The sequence below is a fragment of the Acanthaster planci genome, linkage group LG04, assembly GCF_054643075.1.
Source record: "Acanthaster planci isolate LZ-2023a linkage group LG04, COTS_SCS, whole genome shotgun sequence".
Taxonomy (NCBI): Eukaryota; Metazoa; Echinodermata; class Asteroidea; order Valvatida; family Acanthasteridae; genus Acanthaster; species Acanthaster planci.
Window position 1 is genome coordinate 8,056,092 of NC_141780.1, and position 17,384 is coordinate 8,073,475.

General features: G+C 41.3%; 1 protein-coding gene across 4 annotated transcripts in view; it reads left to right on the forward strand.

Moving 5' to 3' along the window:
• LOC110988881 (uncharacterized) overlaps positions 1–16,845 on the forward strand; it is a 36,000-nt gene extending 19,155 nt beyond the window's left edge. For 3 of the 4 annotated variants that reach the window (XM_087135176.1, XM_087135175.1, XM_087135177.1), the window contains 10 exons: positions 271–535; positions 1,782–1,991; positions 2,491–2,650; positions 3,081–3,340; positions 3,809–3,886; positions 7,494–8,951; positions 9,767–10,158; positions 10,627–10,850; positions 11,839–11,936; positions 12,262–16,845. In XM_087135176.1, coding sequence (XP_086991302.1) covers positions 271–535; positions 1,782–1,991; positions 2,491–2,650; positions 3,081–3,340; positions 3,809–3,886; positions 7,494–8,951; positions 9,767–10,158; positions 10,627–10,850; positions 11,839–11,936; positions 12,262–12,822 — 3,706 coding nt within the window. In that variant the 3' untranslated portion in view covers positions 12,823–16,845. The remainder of the gene's footprint in view (positions 1–270; positions 536–1,781; positions 1,992–2,490; positions 2,651–3,080; positions 3,341–3,808; positions 3,887–7,493; positions 8,952–9,766; positions 10,159–10,626; positions 10,851–11,838; positions 11,937–12,261) is intronic. The other variant, XM_087135178.1, reaches the window with a different exon arrangement.
• The last annotated feature ends 539 nt before the right edge of the window (positions 16,846–17,384 follow it).

The following is a 17,384-nucleotide window of genomic DNA, read 5'->3' on the forward strand; positions in this document are numbered from 1 at the left end:
CAAATGTGCTTCGCTTTTACGTTCGCCTATCGTGTGAACCAGCCTTTAGAACAGTTGACATTCTTTGAAATAGCCTGGAAAGTGTTTCCTATGCATTCATAGGTACGCAAAAGTTCTATTTCATGTCCTAAGGGTATATCAAGTATACTGTAATTTCCTTTAATCATAAACCCTAACGCCAAGAGAAAATGAGTCTAAGTGGATGCCATAATAGAGTGCTGGTGGTTTTTTATTTGACCCTTGCAAGGTTTCTGTGCTCTTGTTTTACAGTCGCAAAAGGAAAGGTGCCAGACGGCGAAGTCGCGTCAACAGCGGTGCATCGACCGTCTCAGTTGACTTTTCATCTCATGATGAGGAGTCCAATCCTTCCACCGGGCCACAGTCTGCCAGCCTCCCTGCAGTGTCATTGCCATCCAGTCAAGCCCCGTTGCTCATACAGACAGTATTCAGTCCAAGCCAAGGTGCCGATCAGCAGGGAATGGCGTCCCCTGTTCCAGCCTGCAGCAAGCACTTCAAGTTTCCAAAGACCAAAAAGGTGATCAGTAGTTGGCAGTTTGGAAAGTTTTCTGTCGCCCTCAATTCCTAAACATGCTTCAGTGGTAAACTCTTACCTATTCCAAGATACTACTGGAGGATTTGGAGATTGGCCTGATATTTGACCTGGCTTATTCATTAACCAGTGCCACTTTAGTGTTATCTTGTTTTTTTTCCCAGCTACATCTAGGTGTCCATTCCTATCATTCAAATAAAGCAGTGTTTGCAGACAGCATATGCTTCCAGGGATTTTGCATCCTTTATAGCTATTAACCCTCAAAGATCCTTCAAAATCCATCAGGAGGTTGTTTATGGTTGTCTGGATTTAAGAACACAGCAAAGCCTCTTTTGCGTAACAAGTGACTCTGCCTCGTGGAAATTAGAGATCAAAAAAGATATACATAGAGCTTCTAAACAGCTGTAGATATTGGAAGATTCAAACAAGGTTTCAAGCGAAAACGCCTTGTCGATTAGGTCAGTGATTTTATTCATTTATTTTGTTATTCTGGCAAAAAAACAATTTAAAATAACAGTCATAGTACAAAAAACACAAAAATACTAAGAATAGTAAAAGACAGAAGCCAAGGATAGCCCAAGAAAGCTGTAACAAACAGCCTATTTCCATTGGTGTCCTCACAAAAAAGAAAAACATTTATACAATACTAAAAAGTATTAAAAATATTGACTTATAGGTTGTAGCCAGTTTCTTTTCCAAGCTATTTTGTTGGTTTTTTATGATAAATGCCCGTCAACTATTCCCATATTTGAGTTTTCAAAGGTCTAAAAATCATAGATGGTTTGTTTTTTGGAAGATAAACAAATTAGAAAAGTATCTGACCCAGTTCACAATGTTTGGGAAGTTTGCTCACCCCCCATAAGTAGGTCTGGTTCCTGGACCTGACAATTCCCTGATGCCCCAAATGAATGGGAATCAGACTACTAATAAACATGTAGATCTACGAAACATGTTCTAGAGATCTATGTGTTCACTGATCTTAAAGACCGTTAGACAACTTGAACCATAGTGCGTGTACTCGTTGGGATTGAGTATTTAATTATAACCTTGTCATTGCCCAACTCAGACTTTTAATGGCTATTTGTTCCAAACCCATTCTCTGCATATGCACTGCGTTTCTAGTGGCTTGTCCAGTGGCTGAAAAAAAGTGTCTTGAGTTCCCAGTGTTAGCATACGTGATTATGTGTTGGCTTTTCTATAAACTTTGGTTACCTTTCTCTCCATCCTACAGTTCTTTATGAATGAGTGGTTGAATGAGAAGGCCCAAGAGGCTTCAGCCAACAAGCCACTGACCATCAAGACGGAACCAGCGGACATGATGGCAGCTGGCCACTCCTCACCCAGCTCCTCCTTGCAGTTGTCCAAGACTGGTCCCTTGTTGAACCTGGGTACCAAGGAGGCAAAGGGCAATCCGGAAGCTACCTTTGGTTCAGCCAAAAAGGTTTGTTCCTCATTTTCAGGTAAATCGTAACGATATTGCATCATACCATTCCACGTGTAGCAAAATTTTGTTACACCTATTAAATTTTAATTCACATAAATATTTTGAGCGCAGTCAGGGTTGATAAAAAGTCACTGAAAATACACTTAACCCTCCTGTGCTGAAGTCACTCTTTGGGTCACTTGGTAAACACCTCTAAGAAGCACAGCTGTGTTGTGCACTGCACCAACATGCAAGAGAGTGACCTTGGGCACTTGTGCATATTTGTGCTGTTAAACCAAAGGAGGGTTAATTGAAGACTCAAGGTGTCTCTTACTTGTGGTGCTGAGATATAGAGAACTTTAAAATCAATGTGATTCTAATGAAGGCCGATACGTCCCTTTCTTTGCATGTGATGACCTTGGCCATGGTTGTATCAGAAAACCTCTTGGTTTACACATTCAAGAGACAAGCAATTCTAAAAATTATTGTTTTTGTTCCCGTGCTTGGCCTTTTGTAGAGGTGGCTTCGACAGGCCATGAGTGAGGGAAGTGGACCTGGGTCCAAGGCCCAAACCAGCAGCGGTTCAGAATCACCCGTCTGCAATGGAACATTAAGTCCGAATCCTGCCAGCTATCCTGTCAGTCCGGCCCTCTCACCCAACACCAGTGCCACAAATGGTACAGTTAACATTTTCTCTTTGACCCCATTTTTGTTTCATTGAAAAATATGACATGTTCTAGAGATCCTGTAAAGGTGAATGCTTTCCTTGATGGTAATGATTTTGTTTTTATATTTAGATTTATTTGCTTTCCTGATCTTAAAAAGAATTGGTAGCATGCATGTTATAGTTATTTTTTTCTTAAATTGCATGGGAGATGGATGCACCGCTACTTTTCAATTGAAATGCTGTATAACATACCTAATTAATGTTTGTATTGAAACACATTGAATGATGAAAGTCTATTAAAATTTTCAAAAGAATTTAAGTGTACAACAGCTAATGAAATGTTTTGAAGTTTATGTATTATTGACTGTCTGAGATTATTCTCTCAGCATTCCAACTTTGTTTAGTTTGCTGTCATGTATGTTTCATTAATGTGCATGTAGACCTCATGACACCTCTGAAGAAGCGCATGCTACGGCATTCCATCGCTGAGGATCGCCTGACCACCACCCCACCTCCTGCAGTGGCTCCGATGGAAGACAAGCCCCTTCGCCACACTGCGTCCATGCTGGTGGAGGAATTGCAGGGATTAGCGGCTGTTGATGGACCTGAGCCAGGTGCAATGGACTCACCACGAAAACCAGATGGTGGTACCAGTAGTGTGTCGGGAACAGCCCCACCCTCAACCCTGGGGCAAACAGAGGTAGGCTGAAATACGAAACAGAGATATTTGGGGTCAGTTAGGAGAACTGTTATATACTCAGGTGCCCTTCAATTTTTTTGACACTTTCACATCGGCAGGATTTGTAAAGGTTCTTTTTTGAATAGACCTACAGAAGTCGTTACTTGTAGAAGACGCTGGTTGGACCAGGGAAACTACTTGAGGTGATTGGTTTAAAAGATGTCACTCCAAAGTGTCATTTGAGGCCAGTTGCTCATTTTAGGTTTACATTGCCATTCGCCACTCCATTAGGAGTGGAGTTTCAGGATCTTTAGTCATTGTTCTATCTCTATGGAAGGAGCTTTTTGATTTAACTGACGTTACAAGCAGGTGTGTTGTGAGCAGCCAGATTTAAGCCACTTCAAGGTGATCGTGTATTGCCCATCACAAGATGTGTGGTGTGCAGTGATTACTCACGTGTGCTTATCACCTCTGCCCTCCTCCTTGTAGCCACTTGTGTCACCTGAGTGCATTCTCGACATCAGGAGACGCTCGTTATCCTTTCCATTTCCTCTGCCTGCCAAGAAGGTACAGAATTTTCTGATCGCCTTCACGTTCCACACTTGCCGAGACTCACCCCCACTCGTGTATTTCTTTTAGCTGGAGCTGCATTAATTTTGTTCTTTTCGTAACCCCTCACTCTTGCTAGCCAAAGTCAAATAGGAGCTGGCATCTAATAGCAACAATGTCTACATCACTTACCAAATAGCAAAAGTATTCAGACCTGCAAGGTGTCTTGGCTTACTTCAGCGTGTGCGTTCTGACAAAAGGGCTGCATGGCTGTGTCAGGCAGACACACTGTCAAAGTCCAAAGGGGTCTGATTTTGAAGAAACTTATCACTGGGCATTCTTTACTATTTTAGAGGGGTTTCAAAATCTGGTTAGCTACATTATGTGTTTGACCACTCCCTGCCGGGCGATCCATTTTCGAGTACATAGGCTTTATATGCAGAGCCGGGGAGCCCCGAACTGAGACAAAAGAGTTGGGCCTTATAACAAAAGACCTTGCTCAGCACAGGGGACTGAGCTGCTGGGCATTACCGACATCACGCTCTCTCAATAGTGGAGATAATCCAGCCTTGTTTTGAAACAGTATACCATGGTTTGAGGCATTTAGAGCGAGCGGAATACCACTGGGGACAAAAGCTCTCCACCACCGCAGCGATGAGCCACACAGCACCACTGCACGCTAATTTCTAATTGAAAAGAGGTCAGTAGTGCATTGTGCCGGTTTCGGGAATAAAAGAATCTTACATAACACCGCACAATCTGGGCTCCTTTTCCAAGGTTGCAGCCTGGCTGAAATGAATTTTACCTGTCAGCTTTAGAGAAGTGCCCAAAGAGTCCTTCATGTTGGTATAAACGGCCATTAAATGAAATGATGAATTTTGAAAACGGAAAATCTTGAAAAGGACCCAGCATCTTGTCTTGCTCAAGAAAAATCCACCCGGCAGCAAGTGGTTAACAACCATAATAGGGCTCATCAAGTGTGTGACACCAGCTTGGCAAAGTTCAAATGCATTCTGACTCAGTTTGTTCTATGCGGTTGACTGTCATTGCAGAGATCATTATATTAACCACTTCCTGCCGGGACTCCGGGATCGGAGACGTATGGTTTATATGGGTGGCCAGGGTCTCCAAACTCGGACAAAGGAAACAGGGCCCTGTAACAAAAGACCGTACTCCGAACAAAAGACCAGGCTGCTGGGCATTACCGGCATTTTTCACTCTCAAAAGTGGTGATAATCCAGCCTTGTTTTGAAACCCTATACCAGGGTTTGGGGCATTGAGAGCGAGCGGATTACCACCGGGGACAAAAGCGCTCCACCACCACAGCGATGAGCCACACAGCACCACTGCACACTAATCTGGCCCCTATTGAAAAGAGGTCAGCAGTGCACTGAGCCAGATTCGTGAACAAAAGACAGTTATATAACACCGCACAATCTGGGCTCTGTTTACAAGGCTGCAGGCCTGGCTGAAATACTCGGGCGTCAATGAAGGTCATCTATCAACTTAGAGTAGTGCCTGAAGATTACTTCGTGCGGCTATAAACGACCGTTAAATGAAATGATGAATTTTTTTAAGGATTTTAAAAACGGAAAAAAATGATAGTCATGCTGGCCCCACATCAACATTGAAAAATGCCCCGGCACGAAGTGGTTAAACCAAATTCCCATTGCTCTTTGTAACCATGCTTTACATTTTTTTATTTTATGCATTACCGTATCATTTTATATTGTATTAATTTGCTATGTATGTTCACTGCAGAACAAGTCAAAACAAGTCAGTAATTGGCATTGTATATATGCATGGCAAAACCTGTGGACAAAGAAAGGATATGTGAGATTTCATAGCCCTTTTTATTATAGATTACACTGCAGTCTCTTACCATCAGATATAACTACCATACAACTCAGTGAAATGCCCAACCGATAAAGCAGGAAAAGGAATTCTGAAGAGTAGTCGTTGATGAATATAAACTTTTTCTTGTCTTCATTTACTAAAAGTCCTATTCTAACGTCTTTGTTTTACGCTACTGCATAATTATTGAAACCTGTAGACACCCAGTTAACACCTTGAAATGTCTTCTTGCTTTCTAGAATGTATCATCAAATTTATCTTAGAGATTAATCCAAGAAAGTCCTGCATTCTACCAGTTTGAAGCAGAACTTTCTAGTTATCATGTCACCATTAACCACTTTGTGCCAGGGTACCAGTTTCGGGGACATTGGCTTTATACCCGAAGCCGTGGAGCCTGAAGCCGGACAAAAGAGCTTTTCCTTGTAACAAAAGACTGTACTTGGAACAAAAGACTGAGCTGCTTGGAATTACCAACTTTTTTCAGTTGTCAATAGCGGAGGAAATCTGTCATTGTTTTGAAAGATTATACCACTGTTTTTGGCATTCAGCGCAAGTGGATTACCACCAGGGACAAAAACGCTCCAGTGATGAGTGATACAATACTGCTGCACGCTAATCTGGCCCCTATTGAAAAGACGCCAGCAGTGCACTGTGCAGGTTTCGGGAACAAAAGAAACTTACATATTACTACACAATCTGGGCTTTTTTACAAGGCGGCAGGCCTGGCTGAAATACTCAGGCATCAATAAATGTTGTCTGTCAGATTAGAGTAGCTACCAGAGTCATTCATATAGGTGTAAACGTCCAGTAAATGAAGTTATGAATTTTTAAATGAATTTGGAAAACAGAAAAAAAAATCTAAAAATCACCCGGTCCAGCAGAATCAACATGGATAAATGGGCCTAGCGCAAAGTGGTCAATATATTTGCTCAAAAACTGAGGTGCTGTCAATTAAGTTCTTTCAACTTAGCTCCTTTGTGGAACCAATCAACAGCAATATGGCACAGGGGAAAAAAAACATGTTTGGCTTTCAGCTTTTCTCACAAAAGTTCCTTATAGTTACTCTTTCCTCTGTCATTGCAATCCCATGAAGTACTGCACATTTACCAGATTTGTGTTGCTTGTGCTATACAGTAATTAGCAAGTAAAGAGTAAACGATCTTAGTTGTGGTTTACAGGTTTTCACTATTTCTAACTACTGACATAAATATGGGCGGAGTTGATTTGTAACTGTGATGCAGAATATCTTGTGCTTTCTCAATTTCTAGTACATAGAAGCATGTTCAGTATTTTAAAATTGTTCATGGAAAAATCTGTTAAGCTTTGTTGATACCAGCTTTTTTTTCAAGCTGAGTATGTGAGGTATGCTGTTAGTGGAGTTCAAATTCATACCTGCAATCTGTTCCGATTTCCATAAAAAGGAAAAAAATACGATTATATGCCCCAGCAAAAAAGCGCTGTATTTGCAGAAAAAGAGGATGCTATTTGCTATGTCCAAATGGCAGTTGTTACACAGGCATATATGTGTGTACATATAAATAGCTTCTCTTGCATGGCTGCTTGTTTTGTTGTGGGCTCGTAAAATGGGTGTTCCGATTTCTGATTTTTCAATCTTGGCTGGTATGTGAATGATGTTTGAGGGGATTGCATGATGTTTATTTTATTGACACATGTACAGTTTTCCCCAATAATTCAATGAAGGTGTAATTCCTGCTTTGAAAATTTTGTCAGCTAAGAACTAGAAAAAAAAATCCTTTCATTCATGTTGTAGGACTTCCGCAAGAGTTCTTCTGTGGACAGTGGTTTGTCAGTGACCACTCCGGCTGATTTTGATCGGTCTCCAATCTCCCTGTTGCCTGGGGATCAGCAAGAGGCCAGCACGGCTCCAACAAAGGATGAAGGTACACCTGTCAAAGATGAACTGCACATGTGTTTAGACTTGAGAAGTCCACACATTAGTGAACACTCAGGAGCGATGGACTCCAAACAGCAGTTTCAGCCTGCAGTTCTTACAGGTGTATCACAGGAGAGGAGGGAGGACTCTGATGGGGGAGAATTAGTGTGTGTGAAAACTGAACTAAGTAGCACTTTATCAGTGGGTGAAAAAGCAGCACTGAGTGAAGTACAAGAATCTGATAGTCACACTGCATCCAGTGACAGTGAAATGACAGCCAGCAAAAATACTTCTTTAGGCTTGGACTATTCACTGTCAGCCTCACAGGGATCGCTAGCCTCAAGTTTGCTTAGCACCCAAAGCTCGCTGCCTGACCTGCACAAATCCTGCATGAGCTTGCCAGACCTTGGCCGTTCACGGACATCATTGCCAGACATGTCTGCCTCTGCTGCAGAGTTGCAGCTAAGCTCTGTGGCACGAAAACTTGACATGAAGTCGGATTTGTTCAGTACTCAGAGGATATCGGAGGAGCCTGCGAATCAGAAGCATTTGCTTGCAAGTGGGGAAACAGCATCGCAAAGAATTAGGCACCTCTCGGGGTGCAGTGTAAACAGTGGTTCCTCGCTAGACCAGAGTGATGGTCAGTTAACTCAGAGGCAAAACTTCCCTGAGGATCAGGGGTCTGGAAATTTGTATTCTTCCTTTGGACCGCCATTAAAAAGGCCATTGCTCGGCCAGTCGCCCGAAAGAAGCACTAATATAAATCGTATGCAACCTGCAGCATCTGGGTATAATTCAAACCAGACGTCAGTAGTGCCAGCTATTCATGCTGATGCAGGCAGTGCACCCCTGGACCACGTAGAGAGGAGGGACACCTCTCAGACTTACTTAAAGCCCTTGGATGGTCCTAATGCAGCTGATTCAGAGTCCCCTGCAAGTGATATACATATGAGAGGGCCAGCCTGGGGCCAATTGCCAAATTCGGGGCAACAAACCGGTCCGGGAAGACCATGTGGGCCTGTCCCCCCACCTACTGGGGCAGAAGGTCGACAAGTTGAAAATTATGACGAGGTACAACCAGGTGCAGGATACAGACCGGCAGCGTTACTACCCAGTGATGTCCATAGAGGTCCACATGGAGAATCAGGACAGATGGGTCCTGGTAGGCCTTTACTTCCTGGGCAGGCAGGATCATTTGGGGTTCCCCCATCGCCAGTCAAGGCACCACTGGGACAGGGCCAGGTTGGGCCTGGTGGCTCACCTCTCGCTCCAGGTACACCACCTGCTGGTCTAGTTTCACCAGTGCCAGGAACACCCCCAGCTGCAAAAAAAAGGGTCAGTGTATGCCTTAAGTTGCACATTTATGTCAGTTTTGTAGTTTATGGTGGTCAAAGGAAGTAGGCTGTTGTGACAAATCTACCTCTAAAATGCGTTGATGTAATACTGCCTTCAAATATATAGATTTCATATAACTGTCTTAAGACAACATTCAGTGTCGGTCGCAAGTGATGAATGAACATAAATGCAGTATGGAATTCCTAACGTATTGAACGTATTGGCAGGTTTGATCAATTTGGTTGGTGTTGCTTTCAATCCTAAAGAACTTGGAGGGGCACAAATCACCTCCATTCGACACTTTTTCCAATATCGCCACAATGCATTTTTTTTAAGCTGCCGAGCCTTTTAGGACTTATAAGAGTAACTCTTTGCAGTCATTGTTCTTGCACGCCGCCCATTTTTCTAAGACGGGCCATCCAAAAATGTATACTTTTCCACTGCTGTGTGCAATGCATGTAGGCCGGCATATGTTGTGCAGCCGAGTTCTCGGGGGCGGAATCCTCCTTCCCTTCCACCTTTGGATGATTGTCCAAAAGGCTTGATTGTTGCAACCAAAGCAGTCAAATTCCTGTCTGTCTTCATCTGTCACAGATCAGGGCCAAAGCTTTGGCAAAGGAACTTGATGCAGTGGCACAGGAATGCAGGGCCTGCTTCGCTGTAGATCTCTGCTTGTGCTGCTATTTCGTACATCTGCACAAATGTCGAGGAATTAGTATCTAAGTTTTGCAACTTATTTTTGTCCATATTGTCAGAAGAATGTGTTCCTTGTGTTAGATTTTGTTAACGGATACTTGAATCCTTTTGAAATGCAGGTGTCATTGCATGAATATCGCAAGCGTAAGGGCGGAGACTTGGGCAGTAACAAATCTACCAAGAAGGATTCTCCATCTAGCGCACCTGCTACCCCTGTAACATCAAAACCTTCCCTTGTGCCACTTAAGCCCCCTCTGCCAAGCCCCATTTCAAACTCCAACCCCAACACTCCGACCAAGCCACTGGAAAGTCCTCTCAAGGCCAGCAGCAGCACCTCCTCGACCCCGACTGCCCAGTTGCCCAGCCTGCCCCTGTTCACAACAGACAAGGAGAACGGACTGGGGGAACGTCTGAGTCTTTCAACGGAGGCGCAGCAAGTGATCTCATCTCTGACCAGCCTCTTGAAGAAACACAAGAAATCAGATGAGGATTCAACACATGACTCTAAATGGTTTGTGTCTGACTTTGGATCTTGTTTTAGACACTTTGACTTTAAAAGATTCTTTAGTTTGCTTTGTTGGTATGTACATAGTTTTTCTGAGTAAGACACATTCATGCACAGTAGATATGGAGAGGTAACCTTAAATAGGACCTTTAAATTGCCTGGCTTTACATTTGGTCACAATAAAACATTTCACCTGAGAACCCTTGTCTTCATACACAGTTGGAGTATGATTCAGTAGTCACTTGACTTAAGCAATGACAGAAAGGCTGATTGTCAAGAAACATAACTTTAAGGGTATTTAATTAAAATGTCACCAACTTGCTATATCTTTAATAGTAAAGGATTTTTCTTTTTTAATCAATAAAGAAGAAAAAAAAAATTCAGTGAACAGGGAGGGCATTGACAAGGTTACTAGCTTCAAAGTAAAGATGCATTCAGATATTGTTACTGAAGTAAATTTCTGACTGTGACCAGGAGCTCCAGCCGGCTGGACAGCTCAGATGAAGACCCCCTTCAGAAGATGAGGAAAGAGCTGAAGGAGAAGAATCGAGAGAGGGAACGCAAGGAGGCACTCGCTCACAAGAGACCGCTTTCCCCAGAGCCCCCTCCCCCTCCTCCCAGTAAGCGACCCAACCCAGGGCTGCACCTGCAGATACCGCCACCTCCACCACCAAAGGCAAAGACAGACAACCGACCTGGTGAGGAAAAACCACAGGCCGTCTTAGAAGAGAATGTAGACTGTAGAGAGTAGTTAGCTCTTGACTAGAAAATGCACCAAGTCGAGCAAACATTGAAGCAAACCATGAGGAATATTATAATACATATTAAGTATGTGATTAGAAATGCAGTAAGAAAGTTGCTGCTGTTCTGCTAATGTGTGAATGTCATGTTTTTCATAATACTCTCAAATCAAAGAAAAAGTGTCAAACAACAAATAAATAATGCAATGGGAAGTCTCGCATTGGAAGCCTTTGTTTATGCTTGAGAGAAATTACTTGCACATCTTTGTCATTGCTGGCCATTTCGGTTCATGCAGCTTTTGTGCTGAAAAATATGCCATCTTCAGTGTGAATAGCACCCAGCAAGTATTCTTCAAGTTAGTATCCGTAAATAATTAACACGTTGACTGCATAATTTCAAAGGGGTGTTCCCATTTGCCATGTGTTGTACGCATGCATTCATATTTGATAGGTACCATCATGTGTCTATTTGAACACAGATGTATGCCTTTCACACTGCCAGCAGCGTATCTATTGTGTTCTTCATTGATGTCAGTGTGTTTAATTTACATTACAATAGCCTTTCATGTCCTATGAGTGTACTCACAGTGGCAGAATCCCATACACCTGTGACTACAGATATACTTGTAGTCGACAGGCAATGTGTTTAGAAGGTTTATGCATAGTGAATGGTATTTGGGCATGCATTTGTTGCTTAATAAGTGAACAGCTCTGCAGGTAAAACATTGGTTCTGAAGTGTACTCGTTTCAATGTTTCTCCCTGTTAAAAAAAAAGCAAATTTGCATTGCATTGAACAATTGCATTGGAGTAAGTTTCCGTGCTTATGTTTTTCCAAGCCCGTTTTTTTTTCTGAGCTTAGGTCCCCAAACATGCACCCATCTTAAATTGATCAGTGTGTCCTTTTCTTGGTGATGATGTATCTTTCGCTCATATTGATATTTCAAGGTGATGCATCAGGAGAAACTACCCCAGTGAAAATGCCCAACCCAGCTGGAAATACCACACCAGTGAGAACTCCAGGGTCTGCAGGAATTTACCCACAGGTAAAAAATGTACTTCCACTCACCTCTCTTGGCAAAAAAATTAAATACGAAGTGGATTTACTTCTCGCCTTAAACAAAAAATGTTGAATCTGGAACCTCCTTCAGAAGAACGAAGAAAACACTGCAAGCAGTACTTTGTTTCATAAGCTGATTTCCTCTTTTTAAAACTTTTCATCAAATTCATGGAAAATGGAAATACACAGTAGAAAATGTACTCCAACTTTGTATATTCTTTTCCCATTGTATTCATAATGTGTCTTTGTAATACATCACTGTTAACGTTAAATGTCACTAAAACAAGCCTTGAACTTTTTCATTACTGCAGCTTGGAAATGCTTTCAATGCTCAAGTATCATCTCCTTACATCCCTGCTCCCGTGAAAGCACCTTTCCAGCAACCATACCATGCACAGCAATATGCACAGCAACAGCAGCAACCCCCACAGCAGCAGCAGCAGCCTCCCCAGCCCCCACAACCCCCTCAGCCCCAACACCAGTCAGCATATGCTGCCGCCTACTCAGTGTATGATTACAATCACCAGAAGTCACACGGTGGTCAACAGCAGTTTCCACAATACTACCAGGGACAGCAGGCACCTCCACTGCCACAGCAGGGACAGTACCAGCAGCAGCAGCCGCCGCAGTCGAAGCAAGGGTACCAGCATCCCTACCCACAAGGGCAGAAGCAGGGCTACAAGCCTGCTGCAGCTGCAGTGCAACCGCAGCAGTCACAACAACAGCAGTACACCAGAGCAGGCAGCAAGTATGGATCAAATCCAAACATTGGGACCAAAGGTGCATTTGGTGCAGATGGCCGGACTTCCAAACCTCCCTTCCCAACCAATGCAAACAGTTACTCCCCCAGGAGAGGGACATACTACAAGTGATGTTTGATTTCTCTGTGGGTTTAAAATAGCTTACTCGCTTCCTCTTGACTAGGAAACAACACATAAACTGGTAGACAGAAAGGTGGTAACCGACACATAATGCATGCTGAAAATGAAAAGTTATTTGGACAGTTCATAATCAACCCTCTTTTGTCGTCTTATTGGTAAATTATTGCATCATGATTGTGTTTGTGTTTTGATTGTGCCTCATTTCAGCCTCTTTCGTTTTGTTGTATTAACATTGATGAATTGATTTAATTTTACTCATTATGTTTCTTTAGAAGTGAATGGATTTTTTTTCCCATGAAGATTTGAAAGGAAACCTCTTAGTAGTTATACCTGTTAGCATTCCTTTAAGGGTCAAATTGGCTGTGTAATCTACCAACTTTAGCTACAGGTGACATTTTTTTTTCTCTTTCTTATTTTTTGTTTTGTTTTGGGGTCACATTTACATAAAAGCCAAATCTTTTAACCGTGCATTAAGTGAAATATAGAACTTGAAACATCAAAGCCAGTGAGACAGTTTGTCAACTATTTAATTCAACCGACCACAAAAAAGTAGACTCAGAGTAACCAAGACACAAAAACAAATGTCATGTTCCACAGATCCAAAAACGGTTGAATTGAAAAATGTGAGTTTGATTTGTTTTTCCCTGATCACTGTCAGATTAATGCGGGCATACCACACATGTCGTCTTGTATATCAAGTGGTGAAAGCATGAGTGGCTGTGATTTGTCCAAACATCCTGCGGTGCCGTAGGTTTATTGTGTTATTGTGTTGGTTGTTCAGTTTTTTTTTTTTTTTTTTTTAGTCCCTCTGAGCTCTTGGTAATGGGGCATCCCGACCAGCACAAAAAGAATCAATAACACACAATGTTATAAGAAATTTGGTGACAAGAGATTCAGTTAAGAGGAATGGTGTTGGTAGATAAATATGATTTAAAAAGGAATATGCCTGTGTAGCCCTGTACAGTTAAAATGTGTTCATGTAAATCATGAAGTGTTGTAAATAGAAAAATGCATTCAGGTCAGATCTTGGTTGTCTCTATTTTTGTTATTATCGATAATGATTCATTAATAAGTAAGGAGCAGAACTGAATAATCCATAAAAGAGCTTTAACCAGTTTTTATATAATAAATCAGCCCTTGGAGTGCTCTTAAATGGAATTCCTTCTTAGCCACTTGTACATGGTAGTGATGCCCATGTATATATATTTAAAATTACATGCTCATGACATTTTAAGTGCGAGTCATGTAATTCAGCCTGTACATATGACTATGATGTAAAGTGCTTAATGTAGGTTGCAGATGCTATTAGAAGATACAGTAGAATTCTAGCTGTAGATTTGCTCCCACGAATTTAATTTGGTTCTTTATTTGTTCATAAATAATTTGTGAATAGATCATTTTTGTCTTGTTTGCTTTACTTTTGTACCGGAGTGAAATACTCTTTTTAATTTGTTACATACAAAAAATATATTTCTTGTGTAGGTTTTTTGGAAATTTTTTGCATTGAATGTTGTACAGTTTAAAACAAGTTTGTATAGTCAGAGGTCCATTTGATAATCAGTACTGTAGTTTTGATCCCATGTTCTTGAAACTTTGTTTAGTCCTGTTCTGAATGTTAACGACTCTTTGTTTTGAGAGTACATGTATAATCGCTGTGTGTTGGCACCAGATGCATTGCAAGGTATTCAGGATATTTCATTCAGTGCAGTCACGTACATGTACGTGTGTTGGTGTGCTTGCACAATGGTGTTACAGCATTGTGGAAACATTACAGCAAACTTGGGCTCAAGACGAAAGTTTACTAGAGTCCAGCAAATCAGTTCTCATCTCCATAGAGTAAAACTTTTGTTTCACCACTCACTATTTCCTTGAGGTGAAAGTAAGTAGTATCCAGCGTTTTCTCTTGCACTGCTTACACAGGTTTCATTGTGTGAATTCCAATCGTGTAATTTTACTGAATTCAGCCATCATCCAGTCATAAAATGTTTGGTTCACGGCTGTAGTTGCATGTGCAGTCAAAACTTGGAACACTCAAATTTGACTTAATGGAGTACCAAAGTGAATACGCCCCACGCACAATTAGTGTGTAAAAGGCATGAGCGTGTGAACCAACGCGTGAACCAACACACGCACGTACTCCATTCGTTTGCACTGAACTTTCTGGTTTACAGTGATGTTACACTTCGGAACTCTATACAGATTATTTTGCCCTTTCCCACTTTCTAGGCGAGTGATGGTAAATGCCCTCTCTCTCTAGTCATGTTAGTGATGAGGAGCCAAGTACAATTACAAAAATAAAAATAAATAACAGCATGTCTCTGAGTGTTGTACACTAAGTGGGTATGCGTTGGGTTTAGAGCAAATTCACAGAAATCCCACAATGCATCTGGCGCTTTATACTAACAGTGGATAAGCAATACAGGCTTGATCAGGACCTAAAGAGTGATTTCTTTAATGCCTAGATAATGACATACTAGGTAGGGGTGTGCACAAGGGAAAATACATTTTCAGTGGTCCTGTAAATGTTCTTAATGTAACAAGTAGCCAACAAGATTAAGTCATTCGAGACTGGCTGAAAACTTCGGACTCGTGATTACTCCAAGTGAGCTGAAGTACTTGTGTACCATAAATGGAAAAATCAAATAGAACCTCATGTTTTCTTGTCATCTGGTGTTCTACCATCTCAACGCAATACACAAGACAAATCTACGAAATGAATAGAAAATTCCTTGTGATGCTGTTTAGGCTTGATGTCAAGCAGTTTGAATCCATTTCTTTACAGTGTTCACATCTTTGGGTCCTGTAGGCCAAGGATGATGACCTCCAAATACAATATGTTGCAGACGTTTTAAGTTTGAGTAGTTTATGTGTGTGTGCCATCGCAAAGCAATTTTTTCTCCACACATTATGGAGAGGTTTTTCTATTTATAAGTTGCCCCTTTCCCAATCGATTTCTTCCATAATGCAGTTTTAAGTATTACAGCGTTGTCCTCTTCAAATAATGTACTATCTTGACTCTTTACTTGGTCATTACTTCTGCTCTGGATTCACATTTCTCTCTTAAATCTAATCAGATCAACCCGAACCCCGTAGGTGTATTTAAAGCTCATATTGAAATCAAAGAATTTGGGACTCTTAGGGCTATAAAACAATGTGTAACAAGCACAAACTAAGGGTGTTTTGTTACTTCATGAAATATTTGAGGAAAACCCCCACCAGAAAGTTATATTTTGTTCTCATCCTTACTGAAATGTACTAATATAACCCGGTGTTTCTTATGATGTTGGCCATTGACAAAATCCAGGACGGGTTGTACGTGACTGCAGTGTTGTCTGCTCATTTTCACTTACATTTGCACTTGCTCAATATTTTAAGTTTCATCTGGTATTTACCCTCTCATATCAAATTATTAGTATGATACCCTGTGAACCAATTTAACATGTACAAATTTCATTTGAATCATGAAATTATGTGCATATTTCCTGGCACTGTGGGAGATTTAATCATTGATGTTTTGTGGTCAAAGTGGAGCGCACTGCATGCAAATGGGAGATTTTGTCCACTTTCGTTCTTGTGACTAAAGTTTTTGTCATTAGTGTCAGTAAAATTTCTGTTTCATTGACCACCATTTTAGTTGGGAATGCTTTGCCCGTCACCCTCCTTGAAATGTATCGTCATCTGAATTTAGTTTAGGATTGAGTCAGAACTGAAACAAGTGGGCGAAACTTATGTGAAAAAAAGATTACCAGATTGTGTGCATGATATATTTATATTCAGTGTCCAGATTGTTGTCAGCTATTTTTTTAGTAAAATAATTCCTTTGAAAATACTTTATTTGATTTAATATTTAGGTCTATTTTGATTGACTTGAATCTACTTACTGAATCCTGTGCTGTAGTATTTCTTGTGAATGTTGATGATTCCAGCTCACGTCACTAGTGCCCAAACTGCATGCTGCAGTTTACCTTACCTGGAGCCTGTAAATAAAATATGTACAAATACAACAATATAAAAGCTTGTTTGTGTGGTTTTGGGGGGATGTACATGTATTTACCTTTCCTATTTTTGCTTGTGCCGGTGCTTCTAGATATTTTCCCAAAAGGGATGTTTTGGAGTTACTTTTGCAGTTGGCCTGTTAAAGATTTGGGCCATTTTATTTTTCTATCTTGCCGTTTGAAAAAAATCGAAGCAACATCCGGTGCTGGAGGGTTTGACGTTGACAAAACAGCAGGCCAGATCTACATGCGCTTTAATGCAAGTGACATTTTGAGAGATAACCATTTGGGTTTTGTTTGACCATCTTGTAAAGCCAGCATCGGTGGAAGGCCAGTACAGGTGCACGCAATATAATTATATTTGTCTTTGACACCCAGATGTGTTTGGGTTAAATATTTTAATTCAATTATTTCTAATGCATAAAAAATCTGAGAGTGAACCCTCCTCTTCGCAGTTTGGACCCGCCCCTCCTTATCACCGCAGAGAGTACGTAGCCTAGCATCAGACGCAGTGGAATGCCTTTTAATACGACTAGTTATCGGGGGGATAGTCTGGTA